Genomic DNA, 26,374 nt, shown 5'->3' with positions numbered 1-26,374 from the left:
CCACTCAAGACCAGACTGGCGGAGGGAAATAGGAAAAAAAGAGAGAGATATGAAAAACGAAATTACAAATATCATTTACATCAGTGTTGATCATGCCACGTGAGGTGAACAACTTTGACTGGATCACCACATCACTAATTTCCAATCGAGATTGGCCGGAAGGATCGTAGCAAATCATCAAAAGGTTAAAGACTAAATTGCCTAAATTAAGAAGTTTAGGGTTGAGTTTGACTGTCCCACTATGAGTTTAATTTTTTTTGGATAATTTTTCCTATTATTGAAAAAACATGGCTATCTTATTAATAGCAAGAATTACGAATTGAATCATTAGGTTGGTTATGCCATATATAACATTCGGCGCTTATGGATTACGGCATTAGCAATTTTTTGATCGAGATTGACCAGAAGGATTATATCGATAAATCGTCAAAAGATTCAAGATTAAATATGAATAAATTAAAAAGTTCATAATTGAATTTAATTGCCTCAAGATAGGTTCGTGATTTTTTGGACAATCTACTCAATTCTTGGAAAGACATAGCTATTTTATTAAATAGCAAGAATTATAGATTAAATTATTAGGTTGGTCATATCACGTAGGATGGGTAGTGCTGATTGGATCACCTCATCAGCAATTTCTGGTTGATAATAGCTTAATAGACTATATTGACAAATTGTCAAAAACTCAATATTAATTTGGCCAAAATAGAAAGTTTATGATTGAATTTGAGGATTTAATATTTTTGGACAATTGTTCCCATTCTTGAAAAAACAAACACGGTTGTCTTATTAAATACAAGAATTACAAATCACATTATTAAGTCAATTATGTCACATGGGACTATCAATTGGATTATCACATCAACAATTTCAAATCAAGATTGAACGAAATAACTGTATCGGCAAATCATTACAAGGTTCGAGATTAAATTGGATAAATTTAAAAAAATTTAATATTGAATTTAACCAGCCCAAGATGGGTTCACATTTTTTTGGATAATGTTCCATATTCTCGGAAAAACATGATTGTCTTATTCAATGGCAAGAATTAGAAATTAAATTAGTTGATACTCTTTTTAAAATAATAAAAACTTTTCTTCTTTCGATTTGTTTTAGACAGGGCCGGATGGATGGGCAGTTAACGGATTTTGCTTGTCCAACTCTTTTGCTTCAGAGTTTGGATGGGGCGAATATGTCCCTTTGTCTCTTTTGGATATTCTTTCTCGTACGAAGGAAATTGCCGCCGGCTACCTTCCTTTTTCTAACTTTAAACCAAACGCGGTTACACTACAAACTTTCAGACAAAGAAAAAAAGACATGTTTTTTTCATAAAACAATAAATAATTTTAAAAGTATTTTCTTAAAAATGATTGTTTATATCACTTATAAAAATAAATGAAATTAATTTTTCTTTAATTATCTATAAAAATGCTTAAACATAACATATTCATTGATTAATTATTCCAAGTAATATAAACGATTATTTAAAAAAATATTTTCGGATCATTTATTTTTTGTAAAACGAATAAAGCCTAACATACAACGCTCTGTTACACATAAGAAAAGTTAGATATCCTCTCGAGAAAAATATACTTGACAAACTCATTCGGATCTTAACTGACGTCTTGCTCGATCTATAAGATTAATACAGCATCCAATGGAACCGAGACCCAAGATATTCAAAGTGGATTTTCTCGTTGAAAAAAATGTATTCGTGTTTCAAAAACAAAAACTCATCTTTGAAGTTCAAGTGAGCAACGCTTTAAGAACTCTTGACTTTCTACTCCATTGTCGTTTTCATAAACAAAGGAGAAGAAAAAGCTTCTCTTCGAGACCGGAGGCGGAGAGGCACTGAAATGTCGCTGTCCCTTTCTCCATGACAAGTCGCCTCACGCGCGTCGTTAGTTTCAGCGTGAAAGAAGTGTCTTCTTCACAGGATTAGCATCATACACTAATTTCCCTAAGAAACTTCTAGACTTTTTATTTTTTTTATTTTTATTTTTATTTTTTCAGTTACAAGAACCTCATCAAACCGGAGTAGCTCCATGGCTCGTCCTTTTTAACCAAGATCTGAGACCACCTAGATGGTATCCCTCCACCCTTGAAGGCCGTTGCGGCTAGGGTCGACCAAGCCGGTCCATCGGTCTTTGCAGATCGTACGATTGAATAGCAACATCGATTGAGGTCCTACGACTAAGAAATTGTCCATCTTGAGAATCGACTTGGACCGGTTGTTGGCATGGCTAGATGAAGCTGGAAAGCCTGCCTTTTCCGAGCAGGAAAGCATGAAGCTTTGTATCTTGAATTGCTCCTTTGATTGTCTGATTTTCTGCTGAACGCGCGAGACCCACACACCCTTGAAAGTTCTCTTTTGTGATGAGCCTGATATTGACTAACGCCACCCAATAGACAAAGCAATGACCCTCTTGGCGAATTGTGATAACAGCCGCTAATCATCACTATATAACGCCCGGAGCATCATCGCTCCAACAATCAAGTTCCAATCATGTCTCTAAATAAAGGTCCGGACGGCTCGAATCATGTGGCTCTGCTCAAGCTTACCACCAGCGACTACCTTGTCATGAATCGCAGGGAAAGAATCGAAACAATACTAGAATGATGACGGACAGGAAAAAGAAAAAAACAATTCAAACAATGATGCTAGTGTCACGGGTCGGTCGGCCGTGTCACTAGCATACCATAACCGAGAAAAGAAATGACCACGGCACGATCCAAAGGTGGAATAGTTACTGATGGTGAACCATCCACGCTCGAAAGTTTCTTATGTCGTGTCCTTACAGAAACACTACATAAAGCAAGAAGGTCTGATATTGACGCTCTGTCCTTTCCAGCAAACGAAAAAGCAAACATCTTAGGGTCCAGCCACCAATAATTACAGGGCCAACCGGCTGGGCCACGAGCCATCTGCGGCACAACCCGAATTGAATAATATATTTTCACCCCTTTTCCTGGAAAGTTGGCAACCACACTAACTAAAGATGGTGACGATATCCTGTGTGGATTATTAAATCATCGCATGGGGTACGATTTTCATCTTCTATCATCAGACCTCTCGAGTCAAAGCTCGACAAACGAATCAGCAAAAGAACTGAACGATAAGGATGCGTAAACTGTAATTCATAATGTATCTTGCTATTGCTCGATCTCAGCTTGAGTATGCTACAGTTCTAATGATTCACACGGAAATGTCAAAAAGGAGAATTCATACAATGGGCGACCTCTGTACAGTCATAATCTCCTCCAGCTCAAAAGAGCAAGGAAGGATGTGAAAAATCATGATGCCAGTACAAAATGAGAAGTGGCGACAGCAGAAGAATTCTTCATAGTCACCTCCAGCATTCCTGCACCATAAAAAGGAGAGGGACACATCCGGGCACAGAACCGACAGATCTTTTCCTTTAGAAAAAGTATGAACCAATGGTTACGAAGAAACACCATCCCTACTCATTCAAGAAGCGCAACCCTCAAACAAATAACACTCATATGCCCATTCTCCTCGCTAGTACCGGTAGAGTGGCTGGCATGCACATTCAAATCTTCATAATTTGAGATGCACAACACCTTTGAGCAGGCAACCACCGTCCTCAAATCTGCAAAGGCACGACTAAGTAATGATAAATCAAAGTACTGGGGAACAAAAACATGTACAACAGAGACAAAACTTAGATTGCATTACAAGCTCTAAATGCTTTCAATCAAAAAGGTGTCGAAAAAGAAGTCGCACCATGGAACTAATCAATCTCTCAGTCACAACAGGAATTGTGCTTGGCAGGGACTGGCACACGCCATCACAGACTTACATCCCACGCTCCACAAGATAAACAAACAAAAAGGGAATCAAAAGGGGAAAAGAATCGCAAGAGTCCCCTAAGCACAACTCATAACCTAAAGTAAGAAATTCAATTAATAGGAATGGGAGATATAATGTTCGAGAAAACCAGGTCATTTTCCTGTCTCTTCTTGCAAAGGAGCTTTATAATCATTGTAAACTAAAATAGCCAAAATTAGTTTTAAAAAAAAAAAAAAAAAATAGCCAAAAACACATTGAGTAAGACAGCTGTCTATTGTGTCCTTACACTTAAATAACTGAATATCTGCCTTGTGGGGCTCCACCAGGAAGTGATAGTGCTGCATTTGTGACATCCTCCAAAACACGTTTCAATTCTGCTTTAGCTCTCTTGACAGATTGTTCGGTAGGACCTTCAATAAACAAGTAGAGCTTCCGCTCTCCGTGAGCTGGTATTTTGCCAGGAGGGAAAAACTGACCCCTGGTGGTAATGGCTGCACCAGTCCATTCTGAAATAGGGCCCAAAGTTTCCTTGTGGGTAACTTTCCACCGAGCATTCTGAGGAAAATCATTTATCTCCAACTCAGCCTCATAGTGCTCGGGCATGGCATCAGCTTGAATCTTTGCAAGATTATGCTGTAGATTGATGGCAGCTGCTATAGCTGCTGCACGGGCAGCCCCATCAGTGGGCAAACCAGGCAGAGTCCCCGGTAGAACCGCAGAAGTTGTGGAACCAAGAACACCAGGAAGGGCAGAAGGAAGTACATTTGGCATCTGACCAACTGTGCTAGGAGTCACATTTGAAGCTGTGCTGACTCTGGAAGCTGCAGCAAGGGCAGCTAATTGAAGGGCAGCCTGCTGTGAGATGTCACCACCTGCCTTCCGGACCCCCTCATCCTCATCATCTGAATCAGACTTGTCTTCATCAAAGCCATATTCTTTGGCCTGTGCCTTTTTGGCCGCTCGCCTAACTTCATCCTCCTCTTCATTGAACTTAAAACCACTTCCTCCATAACCAGTTCCGTGAGCTTGCTCAAGTCCCTGATTCACTTTAGCCATGAAAGCATCAGCAAGGGCTTTTAGATCATCAGGAACTACTTGTTCAGAAAGTTCCAAGGCCTTGACAAGATCTGGTGCATATCTAGCTTCATCCTCTGATATGAATGTTATAGCACAGCCTTTACGACCAGCTCGACCTGTCCGACCAACTCGGTGGACATAATCTTCATAATGATTAGGAACATCAAAGTTAATCACCAGTTCAAGCTCCTTCACATCGAGTCCCCTGGCAGCAATGCTAGTAGCAATCAGTAAATTGCACACATTGCTCTTAAAATCATTTATCGTGGACTCCCTGTCTGTTTGATCTTTGGCCCCATGAAGTGAGAGACACGGATACCCATGTCTCAGCATATCTCTAAACAAATCATCGCATTTTGCCTGAGTATGAACAAATATCAAGATCTTCCCCTTCTCATACCATTCACCAAGCAATTCTAACAGTCTCAGGAACCTTTCACTTTCCGGTCTCACCTCGACTAACTGGGCAATATCCTTGTTCACAACACTCCTGCCACCGACCTGAATTTCTATAGGTTTGTTCAAGACCTTACGGGCCAGAATCTCAACCTGACGAGGAAAAGTGGCAGAAAATAGAACAGTTTGACGTTCTGGACGGATATTTTGGACAATTCTAGTGATCTGAGGTTCAAAACCCATGTCAAACATTCTATCCGCTTCATCCATGACCAAGTACGTGACCCTACGCAGATTTGTTATCTTCCCTCCACTAGTGCAAAGAATGTCAATCATCCTACCCGGAGTACAGACAACAATCTCAGTACCCCGCTTTAACTCACTAATTTGCTGGGCAACACCAGAACCTCCATAAACAGGCACACATCTGACACCAATTCCTTTGGCAAACTTCTTTATATCACTGTGTATCTGCTGGACAAGCTCTCTCGTAGGTGCCATCACCAGACCGATCGGCCCATCTCCGGCTACAACAGGTGGCTGGTCCTTGATGTGCCTCAACATTGGCAGCACAAATGCAAGGGTTTTGCCAGAACCGGTTTTTGCAATACCTATGCAGTCTCGACCGCTCATGATTATCGGGAGAGCCTGAGCTTGAATAGGCATTGGCTTATCATAATTAAGCTTTTTTATAGTCTCCAGAATTTTACTTGTAAGTCCTGTCTGGTGCCATGTTTTAATTGGTCTTGGCACATCTTTTCCATGGAGCTTCAATTCCAGCTCTTTCCTGTATGCAGCTACCTCTTCAGCACTCATCCTCGAAATCTCCTTTACTTCAATATAAAAATTCTTGCGAAATGGTTCATAATCAATCTTAGAATGGTCAACTAAGGACAGCTTTTCAGCTTTTGTCTTCTTGACCCTTTTCATGAACTCATCATCATCTTCATCTTCTGTACGATCTCCATCATTCTCAAGATCTCCATAGTCAGATTCCGAATCCTCCCCCTGGATAATTCTTCCCATAGACTTACTTGGACCATTCCTCGCCTGTTTTCCATTACTCATATTAATTTTCTTATCTTTTCTCTTCATTTCTGAATTATCATCGGGAGCAGTTGCAGTAGGCACAGCATTATTCAGCTTCTCCACTTCAGGTAACACCAAATCATTCATGAAGGCATCCAATGGATCAATTTCCTCATCTCCACCAGAACCATTTTCCATTTCTTCTAAAGCTGGAGCAGTTTCTCCATTCTCAGAATCCACCACCATGGCATCCCCAGTTTTATTATCAGCAACTTCATCTTCATCCACATCCATATCTGGTTTCACCGTGGGAGCAGCCTCCTCATCATCAGATTCTCCTTCAAGAGTCCAGGCCTTCCCAGACTTTCCTTCTTCCACATTCACTTCACCGTGCTTTTCCCTCTCCATCTCTTCCTTCTTTCTCCTCAGCTCTTGCCACTCTTGAACTCTTCTCCTCCTCTTTTCCATCTCCTCATCCAATTTCTTTTGTTCATCCTCTAATTCCTCTTCTCGAGTGGGCTTATCGTCCTTGTTCTCTGAATCCTCCTCGTCAGTCCTCCTCCTCGGGCTATCTTCATTGTTCTCACGGCGCTTGCTTCCCCTGCTCCTACCCTTTTCACGATCTCTTTCTTCATAATTTTCATCATCGTCTCTCCTTCGACGCTTCTTGCCATGCTCCTGGGAATCATCTTCACTATAATCACTATCAACTTCCCGACGCTTTTCCTTTTCTCGTATCCTTCTCTCCCTCTCCCTCTCCCTCTCCCTCTCCTTCTCCTTCTCCTTCTCTCTCTCCCTCTCCTTTTCCTTCTCCCTATCACGTTCCCTCTTCTCTCTTTCTCTACTTCTCTCCCTATCTTCCCTCTCACGTTCCCTCTTCTCCTTTTCTTTCTCCCTCTCCCTCTCCTTCTCCCTTGCCCTCTCTCTCTTCTCCTTCTCCCTCTCCTTCTCTCTATCCTCTTTTTCTCTATCCCTTTCCCTCTCCTTATCCCTCTTCTTTTCTCTAGATTTCTCCTTCTCACGGTCACGACTTCTTACTCTATCCTTTTCCCTTTCTCTATACTTATCCTTCTCTCGCTCCCTTTCTCTCTCATACCTCTCATCAGAATCACTACTCTTCTCCCTTTCAGAATGTCGACTGTCGCGCTCTTTCTTTTCCCTCTCCTTATCTCGATGTCTCTCCCCATTCCTCTCCCTTTCTCTTTCCCGATCATGATCTCGATGAGCTTTCTTTGATTCTGCCTCCTTCCGAGATTTATGTTTTACATCCTCCATCACTTATCCCTGCAAAACATGAACCCACAGACATTCTAAGTGTGGCCAGATTTAGTTGTTTGAGAACACCAAAAGAGTCATAGATAACAGTTAGAAGTCCAAGCTTGAACAAACTGATGTCATAGGTTCAAACTATTGAGAAAGGAAGTACACCACCAACGAAACTTGATTTTTACTATTCAAGCAAAGAGAATATAAAAGATGCATTGTCCACATATTGAATAATGTAAGGGACTGGTGTAACCATGCAAAATAAGAAGATGAACTCAGGTTAGAAGAAAAATACGCTAAAATTTGAACCAAGTCCCATGCTGAAGTACACCATCAACCAGAGAGTAATGATGTTCGACAGGAATAAATATACTATGTACTGGATTTATAGTGGGGAAAAACCCAAAGCCTTCAACAGTTTTACAAGTGAACACCTTTTTCACAAGATTATTGCAAGCAGCTACAAGATTCAAGCCCTAAACTGAATATCATTGACAAAATAAAGATATTGCACCCGAGAGCTAATGAGGAGAGGAAAACTGGGAAGATTAAAATACCGATGTTCATAGGAAAAATGCAAATGAGAAAGAGAAATGGGCTTACTTCATTCTCAAGATCATTGGAATTTGAAATGGTTCAAAAAAATCATAAGATGGGAGGCAATAATCAATTGATACAGACGATTCAAGTAAACCCTAAAATCAGACACATCAAACAGTCAAAGCAATGCATGCCTCGTATTGAGCACACATAAGTCTTTCGATGAGGAAAACTGAGTGCTCTAGTCACATTTAAAGCTCATGATTTCGCATTCCCTTTATTCGATTTACGATATTTCTAACCATCTTCAATCCCTAAACTAAATGCCACGGAGCAGATAGGGAAACTCTATCAAAGAGCTAACAAACGGTATAGAGCATAGAAAGATGGGAATATCATAGTATGGAGTCGGGGATAGCTTTCAAAAGAGGAATTAAATTGAATGAATCGCCACGGTGTTCCCCCCATTCTCTCGGGCCGACAAGCTATCTCTCACTCATAGGTCGTCCTCCCTATCCGCAAAACGTAACCTCCCGAGGTAAGTAAACACATCATCTAGCGCCCGCGATAAAACTAAGGCCGTGCCCAAGATGCCACCCGGAAATGACAATCCAGATAAACGAGTGGGCCACACTAAACCGCTAAACCGAGACGCAGCAACGGAAACCCCAACCGTCCGCCGCAATTCGCAGCGAACTGCATAACCGGACACGAAACGACGAAACGAGCGATTCAGCCACACAACCCCACACCACACCCGCAGCAGCTCAGCTCAAACCTCAACCCGCACCGCCGATCGAAGTCCCCAGCCTCATTCCCCTCGACTCCGCTCGATCGAGCGAGCGAGCGAGCGAGGGAGGTTCGCGCAGGTTCCGCGTGCCCTAAACAGACGCCGCCAATTGCAACTGGGAAAAAAGCTAACAACAAAAGCAGAGAGCGCGCGCGCGCGAAATCGAGAGAGGAGAACAGTTCGAGGGATCGAAGACTCACGAGCTGCTGCCGCGCATGAAAAACGCCGAAGCGCGGAGGCGGAGGCGGAGGCGAATCGATCGCCGGGCGACGGCGGTTCCGGCGCGGTCGCGAGGGGCACGAAACTGAAGCAGAGTCGGAACGAGATTTGGAGAGAGCGAATCCCTATTCTGAAAAGAGAGATTTTTCGTTTCGCCTGGACTGGACCGCCTATTTCACCATTCCCAGTTTTTGTCTTCTTTTCCTCTTTTCGGCGACGAACTTTCTCGGAATTATTTTAACGCCGGCTCTAGACTTTTTGCGTTTCAATTGAGTCCTTTTCTTTTTCGGGGGTTACATTTATCCTACCATCGAGTATTTGAACGGACCACTGGGATGCGCGTAACTGCTGAGATGAAATGAATATATAATAGATAGATAAGGACGCGAATTTGACAGAGAAAGGATGAGTTTTGAAGGGGATGTGACTGCCTTTTTTGCTTAGAAGCATATACACATGGAGGGAATCTTTCTCCCCACTTCGGATGCGACGACGAGAATCATTGGCAAGTGTCATAACTTTGCTTAAATTCATGGGTTTCTCGCCCCCAAATCTTCAGCAATGATGGAGCCATCCTGTCTCTCTTTATGTCTTTCCACATGTGGGTACGTTTCAAGTAAAAGCTAGGATTGTTTGCCCGAGTCTAGCGAGGACCCAAACATCACCCGTTGGATTTTCTTTTTGCTCTATTTTCGCGGTCGAATGGGCCTTTTCGAGAAAAGTAATTACCTCACTTTGCAATGTTATCATCATGTTAGCATGGCCCATAAAGTCTTCCTCAGCGAAAGGACCAATATGAAAAGGAAAATATAATCCGGTGGTCAAACTGAAAAAAAAAAGAACAGAAACGAATTTAACCCACAATACGACTCCACCGAAAATTGTATTTTTCGTCGAAAATAAGGAAGAGACGAACAACAACGTTAGTCCCCCAAAAAACACGAACGGAGCAGTTCGTCACCACTTCGATTCGATTCAAAACCCCCAAATCGGATCGCGGACGGCGAAAGCCCTAGAAAAAATCTCCCAAACCAGCGCGCCGAGCTCGCATCCATGGCTCCCCAGCGAGGCGTGGTCGTCACCGTCCCCGTCCTCGTGCTCTCCGTCCTCGGCGCCGCCGTCTTCCTCTTCTTCCTCTTCTTCTCCCTCTCCTCCTGCTCCTGCCCCGGCCCCTACCCCGCCGCCGTGTCCGGCGGCGACGGCGGCGGCGGCGGCGGCGGAGGAGGCGGGATTGGGGGCAGGATCAAGCCGACGGAGACGGATATCGAGTGGGTGAAGGATCAGATCCGGGCGAACGGGCTGCACATGCAGGACAACGTGCTCCGGAAGGGGATCAATCCTCGCACCCGAGCTCAACAGCTCGAAGATCTTAACCAGTAAATTTGCTTCTCTTCTCTACTGTTGCTGTTGCAGTGTGCTGAGTGATTGTTCGTGTCAATGCGGGTGGCAATTCATGTTCCGTGCTACCGTCTCGTAGCTAGAGTGACTGAAGTCTCGACCCTTATGGTCAAAATTTGATTTTTCTGATGCACGGGTATGTCGCGCTGAGTTCGAACGATGGTGCGCGGTGTCATGTCGGGTATGACGACTCTCTCAGCGATTATTTTGGAGCTGCAGATGTAGTGTTTGGAGCTGCAGATGTAGTGTTGGCTCGTGTCATCATTTCGCATCTCAAATTGGCAGCCTTTAGTTTATGTGAATGAATCTGGGTACCACCTTTTGCTGAGATTTGTAGAATTATGTCGGGAGCCTGTCTTCTGTTGCATTTGGTTGCTTATTCTTTATGCTTTGGCTCCATTTTGACTGTATATTCTTCCTTGATGCTCGATCTTGAACAGAGATTGATGTATTGTAGATTGTTCAGTACTTGTTGTTGATTTGTGATAAACTTGATGAGAGATTAGATGAGTTTTTATCTGAAACTTTGAAGTAGATTGTCATCTCCACGGAGTATGTCGCGTACCATTAGGATACCCATTATAGTGTAAGTACGCATTTTTTCACTTAGTAATCTCTTGCACCTGGTTGTTATGTTTTTTTTTTGGTAAAGCACCTGGTTGTTATGTTACAATGCATCTTCTTTGATTTGTATGATTGTGCTTTCAAAGATATAACCAGTGTCTTCTTATATCCAGATTCAAGGGCATATCCCATTATGAAGAGCCAGATTCAAGCAACCATACTGCCTTTCCCTGTCCTGGGGAGCTTCTCGTTGAAGAGCACCATAGCTACTATGGTGAGCCTTGGGCAGGGGGTCGAGATGTGTTTGAATTTCTCGCGGAGGCTGTGCACCTTAAACCTGGCTCACGTGTTCTTGAGATTGGATGTGGGACACTCCGAGTTGGCTTGCATTTCATTAGTTACTTAGATCCTGATCATTTTCATTGCCTAGAGAGGGATGAGCTTTCTTTAATGGCTGCATTCAGATACGAGCTTCCCTCACGTGGTCTTTTGTATAAACGCCCTTTGATTGTGCGGGGCGAGGATATGGACTTCACCAAGTTTGGTTCGGGAAGTACATATGATCTGATATATGCTAGTGCTGTGTTCCTGCACATGCCTGATAAGCTTGTATGGGTTGGACTGGAGAGATTGGTGGGCAAGTTGAAACCTCATGAAGGACGCATATTTGTTTCGCACAACATAAAGTTTTGCTCACGATTGGGAGGTGAGGAGTGTACAAGAAGGCTCAAAAGCTTAGGGCTTGAGTATGTTGGCAAGCACACGCATGACAGCTTGCTCTTTAACCACTATGAGATTTGGTTTGAGTTCAAAAAGGTTTAAGGCATAGAATATTGGGACTGTAGAACATTCGAAGGAAGAATGAAGCATGCAGCATCCACCCATTTTTGCAGGGTATTGCTGGATTGCTCTTTGAAAGATCCTGGGAGAGGCTTCACCATCTGGCGGATGATGTACAAAGAGTTCAGAAGGGAACAGCTTTTGGAGCTTGACAGTTGAGGGATTTGTACCATAAATTTGATCGTGCCCTGTAGTTTCAATTCTTTGTATCTTTCTCTCTGATATTTGACGTTACACTGGAAGGAAGTTGATGGAATCTGTCAGGCTGTCACACGATGTATCGGATGCTGATTTATCATTTCATTAATCTGCCACACATGTATGCTGTCCAGCTATGAATTCTTTAGATTCCTCATGTGCTGTAGTTTCCGTCTCATGTGAAAAGAGTTACAGAATTCTGCTTTGTAGTTTCAATTTTATGTCTTTCTATTCCATCTCTCTATGTCACAATGGAAGTTGATAGAGTTTATGAAGATGAATGAGATGCAGATTTTGTCATTTATATATGTGGCATATTTCTCCTATCCACCAATGAGACCTTTAGATCCTAATTCATTGTGGTTTAAACATGTCACTGAGTTTCAGGCTCTTATGATCAGTGAGCCATTGAGGCATCTTTAGTATATGCCAGTTGGTTGAATCAGAATATTGAATCATGTCATTTGTCTATTTCTTTTACATTTTCGGGTTGCAAGAATTGAGAACATATAGTCTGGATCGTATTATCTAGGCTTGTATCTTGTAGCCTACGAAACATTTTCTAACTCCTTTCAATGTGACCATCCTCCGTATTTTTGTTATCTAAAAGAACATTGCACGAGTACCTGCCAGCATACAGTTAGGTACATCTCCATATCCCCTGATTCAATCTCTATATGGAACCAGGAATATGACTTCCTTTTTGCAGTCAGCGGATCAGGCTGTGCATCTGAATTTCCTCTTTTATGAATTCGAGACCATTGTAAGATCAGATCTCTCTCTTTCTCTCTCTCTCTCTCTCTCTCTCCTGAAGATCTTGCTTACCTCTGCAGTTCGCAAGAGAACGAGAAATCTACCCACCAAAGGCTGGTCCCTGTTTTCTGTGCAGTAGATCCATGAGAGTACTGGTTAACTTTTTTCCAAGAAGATATTGGTTAGAGTAATTATGATGAACTGAAGCCAATTTCATGTCAAGAATCAGCAGGATTTATAATGCCGTCTTACTTTTAACGCCTATGATCCATAGGTGGGCATTAAGCGTTGCTTCTTTCTTCCATGCACTCCTATTTCCTTAATAGGGTAAAACTTTATTCCATCCGAAAGAAACCATCGATTAGACACAGCAAAGTTCGTTAGTTGCGAACTCTGATTATGTCATGATGATTTTGTCATAGAACTAGGTTGATAAACTCTCTTAAAGCAGCCAAACTCCTTAAAGCGGATGCATGCTTAGCCTATTCGCGATGGGACTCGTGGAAGATTCACACTTAGATCAGAAGATGCGATTCGCCCTGTCTCCATTTTCATTTAAACGTTAAACATCTCCGAATTTAGAATGCTTTTCTCCGTTATCTATCTCTCTCTCTGAAAATCTCGCTTAGCTCCCTCCCTACCTACTGGAAAGCTCGTTTGCCTCTGCAGTTCGCAAGAGAACTAGAAATCTACTCACCAAAGGCTGGTCCCTGTTGTCTGTCCAGTAGATCCATGAGAGTACTAAGAAGATATTACTTAAGAGTAATTATGATGAACTAAAGCCAATTTCATATCAAGAATCAGCAGGATCAATAATGCTATCTTACTTTAAATGCCTATTGTGCATCAACGAGCATTAAGTATTGCTTCTTTCTTCCACGCACTCCTATTTCCTCAATCGGGTAAAACTTCATTCCATCCGAAAGAAACCATCTATTGGTCACAGCAAAAGTCATTAGTTACGAATCCTGACTATGTCATGATGCTTTCATCATAGAACTAGGTTGATAAATTCTGTTAAAGGAGCAAAACTCTTTAAAGCGGATGCATGCTTAGCCTATTCGCACTGGGACTTGTAAAAAATTCACACCTAGATCAGAAGATGCGGTTTGCCCTGTCTCCATTTTCATTTAAACATTAAACATCTCCAATTCTAGAATGCTTTTCTGGGTTAGTAGCCATTACTCGATCATCCACTATCGCCTTCACTAGTGTAGTATTCTGTGCTTTGTAGAATAAAGAACCAATAATGCACACAGGCAGATTATCCATATCCATGTCATACTCCACTAAAAAAAAGCTTGCTCTTCAAGCACGTTCCATTGCTAGAATGACAGTATATAATGGCACAATCTCCTCTAAGAAGTACAACAGAAGGTGTGTCCTTAAAAAGTGTACAACAAGTGTGTTCCTCAAAAGTGTTTCAAAGTTCGGCATCTCTCAGCATTAGCAGGAATGGCTAAATACTTCACTTTGTGCTTCCTCCTCTTGCTCATCCTCTCTTGCGGTACTAACTTTTACCATTCGCCAAAACTTTGGGCCAGATTGTTTGATGCTTCCTTGTACTTGATATATGACCATGTATCTACTTCTTGCATTACTCCGTGCAAGAAAGATGACAACTTTAGCTTTTAGATTACTGCCGTCTTAGTAACTTTATGCATGAGATCTGCAAATATAGGGGAAAGCATCAGTATATTTTTGCAGGTAAATTATGTACACTTGTGCAGAATGGAAGGTGCTGTCTTTCAGCAGCAAACAGAAGATGAGATCAATACTTTTTCCGATATCAGAGAGCTAATCTTCTTTTGAGTTCTATCCTTCCTGTTCATAAGCAGTGATAGGAAGCCTGCTCTTGAATTAACAGCAGTATCAATGAAAAGATCTTAACTGTTTTGGAGAAAAAGTTCTCACAATCAAAAGCGCGAGTTCTTTTAACGTGTAACTACTGTACATAAAATGGGCTTTCTCTAATGATCTGAACTGTTTAATGCCAACAGATGAGAAAAGGGTTCCCTTAGCGGAAGCAAAAGATTGCCACAAAGTTTGGACCTGCAAAGGCGGCGACAAATGCTGGCAGGATTGCAAGAACCAGTTCAATGGACGAGGCATGTGTGATCTGTACACTGCGCCGCCTGTTCCGAAGCAATGTTTCTGTGCTTACAAGTGCTGATTTCCAATCTGTAATAGACAGAACTACTATCACCTGTGTATAAGTAGAAGGGTTGGTGTGTTTCCAACTTCTCAGGTCCTGAAATGCTTCGTTACCATCTTGTTTATGTGTCTTGTTCACCCACTTAGGGATAAAACGTAGGAACGATGAATTTCTTCCAAGTTTCAAGTAGTTGTGTTGTAACATGTAATGTCTCGTGAAGGACAAAGTGGAGACTAGCAGTGACGCTAGCCTGTACAATTATATGGAAATGAAATAATCTAGTTGTTATGGCACGTTGAATTCTATATTTAATAACACTATCGGTAAATAATCTATGAAAGGCACTCAAACAGACGTAATCATAAGAAGAAAAATCAACAAAATTATGAATAATCTTCTAAATATATGGATTATTTATCAATTGTTATGCATTAAAGTGAGCAAACTAACACATTAACTCTTTTCACAGAGAACTTAATTAAGATTTTGGAGGGACAAAGAAGGATGGAAAGAGCAAACGTATATAAAGCGAGAATTAAATCGAGGATATGTTTGATAACCATTCTATTTTCGATTTTTTTTTTTTTTTTTGCTCAAAAGTAGTTTTTTTCTAATTTTGTTCCTTAGACGAGTTCATGGGCATTTGAAGGCATTTGGTAACTTTCTAAAATTTCTATTCATGAAATAGAAATGTGTTTGGTATGATTCTTAAATTTTTTTGTGACTTATAATTTCTTTTAATTTTTAAATAATTTTATTAAATTTTTCTTTTTTAAAACGAAAATTCTTTTTCCTTCTCTTCTTCTTCCTCTAGTCAACTGGCGATCCACTAGACAAGAGCTAGCAACCTCATCTGGTTGATCAGCGACCATTGCTGTGGTTAGCAATCAATTAGAGGAGGAAGAAGAGAAAAAGAAAAGGAAAGAAAACATTTTTTTTAAAAAGGGAAAATAATTTAGGCTCAATCCTAAAGTTGCTCTTGAGAGCAAAGGAGAACCTTTTTTTTTTTTTTTTTTTTTTTTTTCTAGAAACAAAAATATTACCACACGGATTCCTATTTTTTTTGTTTTGTTTTGTTTTTATTTCGAGGAATAAAAGAATAAAATCAAGCATTATTTACAAGTTACCAAAGAGGTCCTAAAGTAATATGCAAATAAAAGTACTTAAGGAGGAAGGCAACTTAGGAAGGTGGAGGAATCGAGATTTCATTTCTTTATTCGTAAATCCTTTATTGTCATACTATCTAAGCAAGATTTACTTTACTATAAATTATCGCAACTGGTTATAAACGACTAAATAAAATGTTTTCATTAGATTTATCTCGGACAGACTAGATTCATTGGTTTAGAAAAGCCTTACGCGATCTCCTTTGCATTCCATTCGACAATCATATCCCGCCATTTATGCATGCGATGGGCCCCACCAGAGCTGATGTGGCGACAGCTGGCCACTGTCGGGCCTCGGCCTATCAGAGAATTTTTGGTTTTCCACCGTTTTAACGTTCCGTCGAATGAAGTTGCAATGAAATGAAATGATTCATCCATAAGGCCCTTACGAATTCCTCCTCCGTACTCAGTTGTTTGTCTTCGTCCGGTTAAAGAGCAAGGCAATTGACAAAACGAGGAGGGAGAGTGTAGAGAGAGAGAGAGAGAGAGAGAGAGAGAATTACTAAAGACCATTGACCGTGATTGACTTGCTTCCACTGTTTCTGCCTTCTCCAAGAGGTTGCTACCTCTCTTTTCCTCGTTAAAAAGCTCAGATTTTTAGTGATCAATCCGCACTTCACTGTCTTCGTCTCGACAACACCCTGAAAAAAGTCCCTTCTTGAGGCCTCCATTTTGTCTGATCAAAGGTGGGTTCTCGTTGTTTTCTTGTTTTGTCCATTAAAGTTTGATTTTTTATACGGATTTCTTAGGTTTAGTTTGCGTTTCAACGTTGGACATGCAGTTCTGGTTGATTCTTTGTAATTTGCCTTTTGAATGTACCGAACAACATAGTAGCTGGAGGGCACAAACCATCACTTAGATGGCTTTAAAGGGTCCTTTTTGGAGCGTGGACTTACAGTGATTCTGGGCTTTCTTTGTGTCAAGGGAGCAGTCGATTAGCAAATACATAACCCCACATTCGAATGCTTGGAAGGTCTAAATCCAAATGGTTTTGATGTTGGTGTTTGAATTCTGATTTGGTACTGTGGAGTGTGGGCATGGCACTAGATTAGGCGCATGCGTGCCGGCATTAAAGATTCATTTAGTTGATCTTGTTCATTGAGTAAACGACTTATCGTTTATTAGTTGTGTTTCTGTAATCTTTGGCATCTGCATTTATGAACTGATCACGCTGGATATGTTTCTATCCGTCATGAAAAGTAGTTTCTGAAGCTCGAAATCGTGGGCATACCTGTTTAATTGTTATATCTTTCCGGGGTTGAATATAAAATTTTAATTTGAAAGGGCAAAAAAGTTGTAGCTGGAGCTGCCGTACTTGGTAAAATGCTCGCTTACCATTCTTGGCGTGTGATCAGAATCTCTTGTAGGGTCAAAAGTTTGGTCGCCAATGGGAACTATCGGAGATTATAACCAATGTTCAAGTGATTATGAACCAGATGAAGAAGGACCGGTGCTTATTTCGGCTCCATTTCCTTTTATAGATGAGAAGCCTCGGCATGTTCTCATAGGAGAAACTTCCAAATGTTTGATTACTATACAGAATACCAGCAGTGACCAGGTGGAACTTTGGGGGATCAGGATTTTCTCATCAAATCCTCCGAACTCGTTTGCGTTGTCTCTGATGGAACCGCCATCTCTCAATTCAGACGAAAGATATGTTCGATCATTTCGTCAAGGTTCTGAATTGGAGGATAGAGTATTGCATCCACATCAGACTCTAAAAATTTGGTTATCCTGCAAGCCGAACGATATGGGCTTGCAGCAAGCCATCGTCCATTTTGATGTGGAGGATGCTAGGATTGAACGCGTAGTCTTCTTATTGGCTGAGGATAAGATCTCTCAGTCTCTGGCTCCAAACAGGTCATACATAAGAGTTCCAAGAAGAAAACAATTTACCATGGAAAACTGTGAGTTTGCGGTTCCGTACCGTTATGGGAGGGAAAAAACCCAAAGATCTAGGTCTCGTGTACTTCAGGAGTACCCCATCCCGAAGAATTTCAGGGAGTTGTTTATGAATAACCAGGTCCCTGATGTTCTTGATGAAGGATTGACTACTGAGAACTACTCAGCTTACTTCAATGCATTAGTTATCATCGAAGAGCTAAACTTGGAGGTAACAATAATACTTAAGAAGCATTGATTAAGGATTCTTTATTCTTGTGATCTAAATAACCTTGGCACTCCTATTTTTTCATCTCAGAAAGAAATGAGGCGCCATAACATGGAGTGTGTCCAAATGACGAGGAAGGGTGCTCGTCTTCTAACTTTGGTGGTTCCTGGGCTTGCTGAGAAGAGGCCTTCACTTTTACAAGGCGATATTGTCCGGGTGAAGCTTGCTTATGAAGTCACGGCTCATACTATTCCTTACGAGGTTCGTTGACCATCTTGTATGGTATCTTTCAAACCACCTATGCATTAAATTTTTGTGCATTTTTCATTTATATTGCATGCTGTGTGCTTTTGCTGGAGGATGAAAATTCACCTCACAGGGGAAGAGGTGGAGGTGTGATCACAAATAATTACTCTGTGGGGGCTTTGAATTTTCCTAGTGCTCAGGAAAGAGAAAATAGATGCTCTATCTTCTTTTCGCACCTTGAAGATTTTTCCTTAAAAGCTGTTGAAGTATAAAACCTGATTAGCTGTTGATGTTACAAGTTCCGGAGAGAATCAATGCTATTGTGCCTTTTATTGCTATATCTTTAGTTGAAATTACTCTCCTTGACTGATAACCTCACTATTAAGTGACTTACATGTTCATTGAAAATTACTGATTGATTGAGCACTGTTCAGGGCTGCATTCAACGTGTGGAAGCTGATGAAGTGCTTTTAAGATTTGCGGATGAATTTCATGAGCGTCATTATAACAAAAACTTTTACAGTGTTCAATTTGCTTGTAATCGGGTAAACATGAGGCGGTTGTATCAGGCCATTGAAGCTGCGGAGCGGTTAGGAAATGAAATTCTGTTTCCAACAGTTTCAAATGGCAGAACGTTGATCGAAACATCACCCTTTGTGCCTTTTACATCTAATTTGAACGAGGAGCAAATGCGTTGCATTCAGATGATTCTTGGTTGCAAAGGTGCTCCTCCCTATGTGATTTTCGGGCCTCCAGGAACCGGTAAAACAATGACATTGGTCGAAGCGATTTTACAGGTATACAAAACGCGGAGTAGGTCAAGGGTTCTTATTTGTGCTGCTTCCAACAGTGCTGCAGATCATATACTTGAAAAACTAATCACAAATGAGGTTGCCCAAGTCAAAGAGAGTGAGATTTTCAGGCTCAATGCTACCAGTCGTCCTTACCACGATCTTCAGGCAGAACACATCCGCTACTGCTATTTTGTGGAGTCTGTCTTCAGATGTCCTCCTCTTGAGGCTTTGATGCGCTATAGGGTCATCATATCTACATATACGAGCTCATCCCTCCTTCGTGCAGAAGGCATAGAAAGGGGTCACTTTTCCCATATTTTTCTGGATGAGGCCGGGCAAGCTTCGGAGCCTGAATGCATGGTTCCTGTCGCCAACCTTTGTGGGAAGGAGACGGTGGTTGTACTAGCCGGAGACCCAAAGCAACTTGGCCCCGTTATACAGTCCAAAGATGCAGAGGCTCGTGGATTGGGAAAATCTTTCCTAGAGAGGCTCTTTGAACACGAAAACTATCTGAATGAGGACATCGGGTTTGTGACAAAACTGGTGAGAAACTATCGGTGCCACCCTGCCATTTTAGATCTTCCTTCAAATCTCTTCTATGAAGGGAAATTGTTAGCATGTAAGGAAAACTCCTGTTCTGCAATCCCATCTTCCGATCTGCTTCCAAACAAGGAGTTCCCCATTCTATTTATTGGCATTCAAGGCTGTGATGAGAGAGAGGGTAATAACCCATCATGGTTCAATCGAATTGAAGCAAGTAAAGTCGTTGATTTCATCCAGAAGTTGAGAGACAGTTCGAGTATGAGCGAAGCCGACATTGGGGTAATAACACCGTATCAGCAGCAAGTGGTGAAAATCAGAAAGGTACTCGAAACGTACGATATGTTGGGCGTCAAGGTGGGAAGTGTTGAACAGTTTCAGGGACAAGAGAGAGAGGTCATCATTGTCTCCACTGTCCGATCGACATTGAAGCATACCGAGTTTGACAGAGCTCATTGTCTCGGATTCTTAAGCAACCCGAGGAGATTCAACGTTGCAGTAACCCGTGCTCGGTCTCTGCTTGTCATCATCGGGAACCCTCACATTGTTAGCAAGGTAACTGCACTTGATCCATATCGGATCTCGAATCTTTGAAGGTTATGCACTGTGTATTGCTTGTACTGACAACTTATCACCGCAAAAAGGGCGGACACTTTGCGCATGACCAATGTTCATGACTGACCTCGATTCTTTGCTTTATCTAGGACCCTTACTGGGAAAAGCTTTTGCAGTATTGCGTCGACAATAATTCCTACCAAGGCTGTCCTCTCCCCGAAGGACCGGATGACGAGGAGGAGGAGTCTTTCATCGGGGGAGAAACCTAACAACTCTCATACTTCAGGGACCTGTAGAGATCTCTTGGGGATAATTCCTGAAGACTAATCATGTCAACTGATGAAGCTGAACTTTCGAGATGTCTGGAGCTGGTTTTTCTGCATTTTCGCTTTGTACCGTGTTAATAACGTCTGTCCATATGCTTCTGACCGGTTAAACAAGAAGTTCATCTTTTGTGTTGTTGCTGCCGGTTTGGCCCCAGACCATGGATGATGGAAGCATGGTCTAGTTTCCGCACTTAGCGGTTGGAAGGTTGTGTCTGTTCTCTGGTGCTGTTGTTTTTCCTGATCTGACTCTTAGGATACAGTTAAGGTTAGCAAACTTTCATGTGAAAATGTCTCCGAATGGGTTAATATCGCAAAATTATCTAAAATTAATTTCTTGAGAGTAGAAAAGTCTAAATTGATATATTTATGATAAATTTATCGTTCATTAGTTTTGATTTGATCAATTGTAATGTATCATTTAGTTTAGTAATTTGACGGAAGTAAATGTGTCATTAATTTGGGGTAAATTTATTACGTGTATCAATTTAAGATTTTTTATAGTATTAATCCAAATTCATATGATGTGATAAAAAGATTGTTTTCTTTTTGCCTCGGTAATTGTTATCTCTTGCATACGTGATCGCTGCATGTCACCGTTTCTCTTCCAAACGCCATCTGTTGCACGTTTTGCATCCCTTCCTTAAGGCCACCTCAAGGCTTCGCCGAGTGCCCCAAAAGATAAATAGCAAAAATGAACGAACGAACTGCTGATAAATTATCCCCCGGTCCTCCTCGAGTCCCTCAGATCCACGGCCTGCATTCACCTCCGCAATGAGCCAAGAACAGCCGCGCAGGAGGGCTCAAGAGCCCGTGAAATACGGCGACGTGTTCGCCTCCGTCGAGGGCGAGCTCGCCGGCAAGCCGGTGGCGCCCAACGACGCCGCTCTGATGCAGACGGCGGAGAACCTGATGCTTGGCCAGGTCCAGAAGGGCGCGGCCGCATCGGTGATGCAGTCGGCGGCCACGCAGAACGAGGATGCCGGCGTGGTCGGGCACGATAGCATGAACGAGATAGTGGCGGAGCAGGGAGTGAACGTGGCCGCCTTCGGAGGCGGCCACGTGATCACCGAGTCCATTGGGGGACAGGTATGGTTTTCAAGTGAAAAGTCCGGTTAGTATTATCCTAACTATCGTTCGGTACACGAACTAATTTGTGAGATATCGTTTGCTTGTTGTGGCTTCTTACCACAGGTCCTAGGACAATACTCGCAGCGGGCTCCTCTGGTGTCTGGTCCCGTCGTGCCTGAAAACAAAAACAAACCGAGCGGTGATGATGATGGCATTGGCGGCGGCCCAATCACGATTGGAGAAGCTCTGGAAGCCACCGCCCTAACAATCGGAGACAAGCCGGTGGAGCGGAGTGATGCAGCTGCTATACAAGCTGCAGAAGTGAGAGCGACGGGCCGCACCACCATAGCTCCCGGGGGAGTAGCAGCCGCCGCTCAGTCGGCTGCGACTCTCAATGCCAGGACGACCCGGCCCGAGGAGAAGACAAAAATGGCTGATGTTTTATGGGTAATCGATCCGACATTACTCTTCGTAGTTTTCAGCATTTCGGTTTAGAATTTGGCATTCTGGCATAGATGTTGCAAGAGACGTACGTCGCCTAGAAACGCAATGACTCAGGGTAACGAAATGCTGACCGTTCTGTACAGGGCGCTTCGTCGAAGCTGCCTTCGGATAAGCCGGTGACGCGTGCAGATGTGGAAGGAGTCACGGTTGCTGAGATAAGGAACGACCCATTCCTGACCACGCATCCCGCGGGGGTTTCAGCAACAGTGGCGGCAGCAGCCCGGCTCAATTTCAGCAACAAGGACCGGAATGAGAAAGATAAAGTCCCTGACATATAGTTCATGAATCTCCTATCCGATATACAGGTTAAGGTCTACTAGTATGAATCCCTGACATATGGATGTCCAAAATGTAAAAGAGAACAGCTCTGTTCTTTCCTAAAACTGCCTGAAACTGGCAGACTATGTACCTTGTTTCCTTCAGTATCAGAACCGGTTCACACGGTCCGGTTAAAGCATAATCTCTCTTTTCGAAAACATGTGGTGCACTGTTCAATCCATGGATCAATGACAAAGCTATAATTGGACATGATTGATTTAAGGGAAGGTAGGTAGGCTCTAGAGCTGAAATACCATAATATAATTTATTCCCAATTTTTAGATCATGAATCCTACTCTATTTGTTTGAAATTGGTTTCTGCAACCTATTTGGTTTTTTTAGTCCGGTTTCTGGTCCATTCAAGATTTTTTTTTTTTTTTTCATTTTTTTGGCTCATATTCTATGATAAAATCATATGAAATTATGAACAATAAAATGGTTCACAGTATAAGATAAATAACAAAAATCCCTATCTATCAAAATAAGAATCAATAAGATAAATATGTAGTCACGTTTGATTATAAACAACAAAAAAATTCGTAACATAAAATATAAATTATAAAACCCCATGCTCAATTTATCCAAAAATTCTCAATTTATCCAAAAAAATGTAGGGGAAGAGAAAAAACTAGTAAAGAGTTCTAAGGAAAGACAAAGGCCGAAGTATGGAGGTTAGAATTTGAGGGAAAAAAGTTAGGATTTTGACATTTTAGCTTATAAAATCAATTCCGATACAAGGTGCCTGGTTCATGGACTAATTTCAACCGATTCTAAAAATTCTAAAACCTGTTCCCGAACTTGTTTTTAGGCGATCCAGTCCAGTTTCCAGGTAAAACTGATTTGGCTGCACACCCCTAGCTATAATGTTACATTTACATTGATGGAAGATGGAAGTTAATGCTCATCTCCTCCTCCTCCACCGTTTATACATCCCAGTAACTGTCACTGAGAAGGGGGAGAAGACTGAGATAATCAGCAAAAATGAATGAGAGAGAGAGAGAGAGCTCCCGGGTAGATCTCATTTTTATGTTATGTAATCAAAACAACATAAAAAAATTTCGTTTCTGCCGATACAATCTCCGACGATGATAAGAAAATATCAACTCTCAAGGATCACTTTCGAACTTGGCAAGAAGAGAAGTAGCAAAAAATTATCGACTCTCAACAATCACTTTTGAACTTGGCAAGAAGGGAAGTAACAACAAACTACGCCATACATACTCGCAGAGCCTTACACAAGTTTGGTCGTGTACACTACTTTTTACCCTTACTTTTTCTTGAACTGACCACTGTCCATCCATCTGCATCAGCCGCCTGAGTTGGCCGCCCCTCATCTCTGGCTTTGTTGGCCGGAGTCGGGCTCGGCTGAGATTTCGGTGCATCCACCACCATGTATGGTGAATCATCCACAGTCATGTCTTCACTATCACTATCACTGTCTTCCTCTTCTTCTCCTTCAACGACCTACATAGACATTAAGTTGCGTCAAGGAGGCTTCGTGACTTGCAAAACAACTCTCGCAGTTTTGATGTATGCAGTTGTCTCCAATGCAAGATAAATGTCTCCGTCAATACGCAGATGCAATTCACACAAAATACTTCTGGTGCCGCATGCAATTCACAGGGAGATCATGCAGAAGATGTTTCCCAGAATATAATCGACAAATCCCCTTGTTGAGTGTATTCCTAGTTAATAAGCTGTACATGATAAGATAAATTTCATGTATAGCCAGCCCTGAGAGAAGCATCAGCAACCCTTATTATGAATTGGAATATCAGTTGCATAGTCTTAAAATGTCAAACCTTCAATGAGAACTTCATCTTGAAGACACCCGGATTTACATATCATGCTAAAAAGACCGAAGTATATGGAATGGTGATATAAGAAGAAATTCCCCAGGTCAAGATCTCAAAACAAAGAAAGTGGATTCCTAGCATCAACAACAGAGAAGGGGGAAAAACTGAAATGCAGGGAACGCCACCCAAAAGAATCTTAGCATCGCAATAATACGTAGACGGCCCTACTGTAGCTCCTCCTCACTATCTCCTTTAATATGCTTCCCACTTGAAAATTAAAGACAAGCAAGCAGAAACCAAATAAAGTTGCATTAAGCATGTCTCCAGTCTCAACCAAGACAGGATTGTAGACGACTCGACTTGCTAGCACACTCAGCAGAAACTCAATGTGATCACAGCTACACCAGTGACCATGCCTCACAAGAAATTTTTTTTTTCCCCCAAACTTATAGTGAACGAAAAAGTTCCGCCCAGAGCAAGATGCCAAGTATGAAGATGTGCACAATTCCCTTGCAAAAGATGAAGGTGGCCATAAGAGAAAGTAAAATTATTGCACAAGATCCATCTGTTTCGTTCATCCTCTTTATGGTCTGACCGAAGCAAAATTCACCATGCGGTAACTTTACTCGCTGTTTTCCTAGATCAATTGTCCCAACGGCTTTGTAATTATACATGTGCATTGCTGAAAAGGCAGCTTTACGCTTCGGAATAACAGTCTCATCACTTCCTTTCCAAGGTGCTATCGACAATGATAACCTAATTTCTTCAATTTTTTTCCAACAGATACAATACTCACATCATCAAGCAATCACCGATCGCCTCAAACGAGAAAAACAAGGAGCCTACACCATCCAGGCAAAGCTTCCCACAAGAATTACCTGCTTGACATGCGCCGGCGCCACTCTCTTCAAAGCAGCCTCCCTCAGCTTCTCAACAGCCGCGAAGTTCCCTTCCAGGCATTCTTCATGCATAATCACCAACTTCTCCGCCACCTGCAGAGCAGTAACGCAGAGACTCAGCACAACGACGACATCGTTTCATCAGCTCAAACCGACAACGGATGCCGCGAGGTCGCTTAGCCGCATACCTCCTCGACGCTGCCGTCTTCGGCCACGGTGTTCAGGGCAATCATGGCTTCGTACAGAAGATCTTCCAAATCGTCGATGTAAAGCGGTTCTAGTCGGATCAAAAAAAGAAAAAAAAAAAATTACAGCGTTCAGCAAAACGAAACGCGCTGCGAACTATTCGAAAAACCTCCGGCGTAATCGGGGCGATGTCGTTACCTTTCGATTGCGTGAACCAGGTGAAGATGTCGTGGCCGAGCTCGTCGGCCCTCTGCCGCGAGTTCCGGCCGCCCCACTCGTTGTCGACCGCCATCTGGAGGGCCGACCACCGGGAGAGCGTCAGCGCCACGCCTTCCCTGAAGATCGGCACCGCCGGCTCCGGCAGCTGCCGCGGCGGCGGCGTCGGAGGTTCCGTCTCCATATCTCTCTGTCTCTCTCGCTCTCGACGCTGGAGAGGGGCTGCCGAGGGTTTGTAGAGAGCGGCGAGCGCGGCGCGACGAAGAGGAAAGGCGGAGTTTCGAGAGCCGAGCCGATCGGTGCGCGCCGCCATGGGGAACGAGATCAGAACCGGAGCGAACCCGGTTCGGCTTCGGAGGCCTCGTTCGGTTTTTAGGCCTCTCACAAGTTTATGTTCGGGATAATGGCACGAGCGAACCGTACTTGAATTTTAATTCAATATACAATTTGATATATAAGGTTTTAATTTATTTAATATAGTATTTGAACTTTAAACCAATGTGCAACCTAAACTTTGATACATGTAATTACATTAAACAAATTAAAAATTCAAGAACTACATTACTTATTTGTCTAAAGTTCAAAGATCGCATTGATCGAATTAAAAGTTGAGG

The 26,374-nt window shown here is 42.3% G+C and overlaps 6 protein-coding genes across 8 annotated transcripts; 4 read left to right on the top strand and 2 right to left on the bottom strand.

Moving 5' to 3' along the window:
- Nucleotides 1-3,123: 3,123 nt before the first annotated feature.
- On the bottom strand, nucleotides 3,124-9,294 carry LOC104415482 (DEAD-box ATP-dependent RNA helicase 42). Its single transcript, XM_010026781.3, has 3 exons — nucleotides 9,110-9,294; nucleotides 4,098-7,597; nucleotides 3,124-3,611 (listed from the first exon to the last, which is right to left on the bottom strand). Exon 2 carries the CDS (start codon nucleotides 7,586-7,588, stop codon nucleotides 4,100-4,102), a length of 3,489 nt encoding a protein of 1,162 aa, XP_010025083.2. The 5' UTR covers nucleotides 7,589-7,597; nucleotides 9,110-9,294; the 3' UTR covers nucleotides 3,124-3,611; nucleotides 4,098-4,099.
- A 723-nt stretch (nucleotides 9,295-10,017) lies between these two features.
- LOC104415480 lies at nucleotides 10,018-12,428 on the top strand. The gene is made up of 2 exons (XM_010026779.3): nucleotides 10,018-10,504; nucleotides 11,264-12,428. Exons 1-2 carry the CDS (start codon nucleotides 10,182-10,184, stop codon nucleotides 11,910-11,912), a joined length of 972 nt encoding a protein of 323 aa, XP_010025081.1. The 5' UTR covers nucleotides 10,018-10,181; the 3' UTR covers nucleotides 11,913-12,428.
- Nucleotides 12,429-14,168: 1,740 nt separating this feature from the next.
- On the top strand, nucleotides 14,169-15,329 carry LOC104415479 (putative defensin-like protein 184). Its single transcript, XM_018860859.2, has 2 exons — nucleotides 14,169-14,388; nucleotides 14,882-15,329. Exons 1-2 carry the CDS (start codon nucleotides 14,337-14,339, stop codon nucleotides 15,052-15,054), a joined length of 225 nt encoding a protein of 74 aa, XP_018716404.1. The 5' UTR covers nucleotides 14,169-14,336; the 3' UTR covers nucleotides 15,055-15,329.
- A 1,289-nt stretch (nucleotides 15,330-16,618) lies between these two features.
- Nucleotides 16,619-21,061, top strand: LOC104415478 (probable RNA helicase SDE3). 3 transcript variants are annotated; one of them, XM_018861054.2, is made up of 5 exons: nucleotides 16,619-16,888; nucleotides 17,570-18,315; nucleotides 18,403-18,573; nucleotides 18,993-20,447; nucleotides 20,597-21,061. In XM_018861054.2, exons 2-5 carry the CDS (start codon nucleotides 17,590-17,592, stop codon nucleotides 20,714-20,716), a joined length of 2,472 nt encoding a protein of 823 aa, XP_018716599.2. In that variant the 5' UTR covers nucleotides 16,619-16,888; nucleotides 17,570-17,589; the 3' UTR covers nucleotides 20,717-21,061. The 3 variants fall into 3 exon arrangements, with proteins under 3 accessions (XP_018716599.2, XP_039156910.1, XP_039156909.1); XM_039300976.1 differs by having other exon boundaries at nucleotides 17,487-18,315; XM_039300975.1 differs by having other exon boundaries at nucleotides 16,620-16,888; nucleotides 17,558-18,315.
- A 167-nt stretch (nucleotides 21,062-21,228) lies between these two features.
- On the top strand, nucleotides 21,229-22,854 carry LOC104415477 (late embryogenesis abundant protein D-34). Its single transcript, XM_010026776.3, has 3 exons — nucleotides 21,229-21,859; nucleotides 21,965-22,288; nucleotides 22,429-22,854. The coding sequence occupies exons 1-3, from the start codon at nucleotides 21,545-21,547 to the stop codon at nucleotides 22,621-22,623; spliced, it is 834 nt and encodes a 277-aa protein (XP_010025078.2). The 5' UTR covers nucleotides 21,229-21,544; the 3' UTR covers nucleotides 22,624-22,854.
- An 814-nt stretch (nucleotides 22,855-23,668) lies between these two features.
- Nucleotides 23,669-26,098, bottom strand: LOC104415476 (pre-rRNA-processing protein TSR2 homolog). Its single transcript, XM_010026775.3, has 4 exons — nucleotides 25,743-26,098; nucleotides 25,547-25,635; nucleotides 25,338-25,451; nucleotides 23,669-24,127 (listed from the first exon to the last, which is right to left on the bottom strand). Exons 1-4 carry the CDS (start codon nucleotides 26,071-26,073, stop codon nucleotides 23,918-23,920), a joined length of 744 nt encoding a protein of 247 aa, XP_010025077.1. The 5' UTR covers nucleotides 26,074-26,098; the 3' UTR covers nucleotides 23,669-23,917.
- Between the last annotated feature and the right edge of the window lie 276 nt (nucleotides 26,099-26,374).

Source organism: Eucalyptus grandis, chromosome 8 (assembly GCF_016545825.1).
Source record: "Eucalyptus grandis isolate ANBG69807.140 chromosome 8, ASM1654582v1, whole genome shotgun sequence".
NCBI lineage: Eukaryota > Viridiplantae > Streptophyta > Magnoliopsida > Myrtales > Myrtaceae > Eucalyptus > Eucalyptus grandis.
The sequence above is the reverse complement of the archived record's forward strand: the minus strand, read 5'-3'. Positions and strand labels throughout refer to the sequence as shown.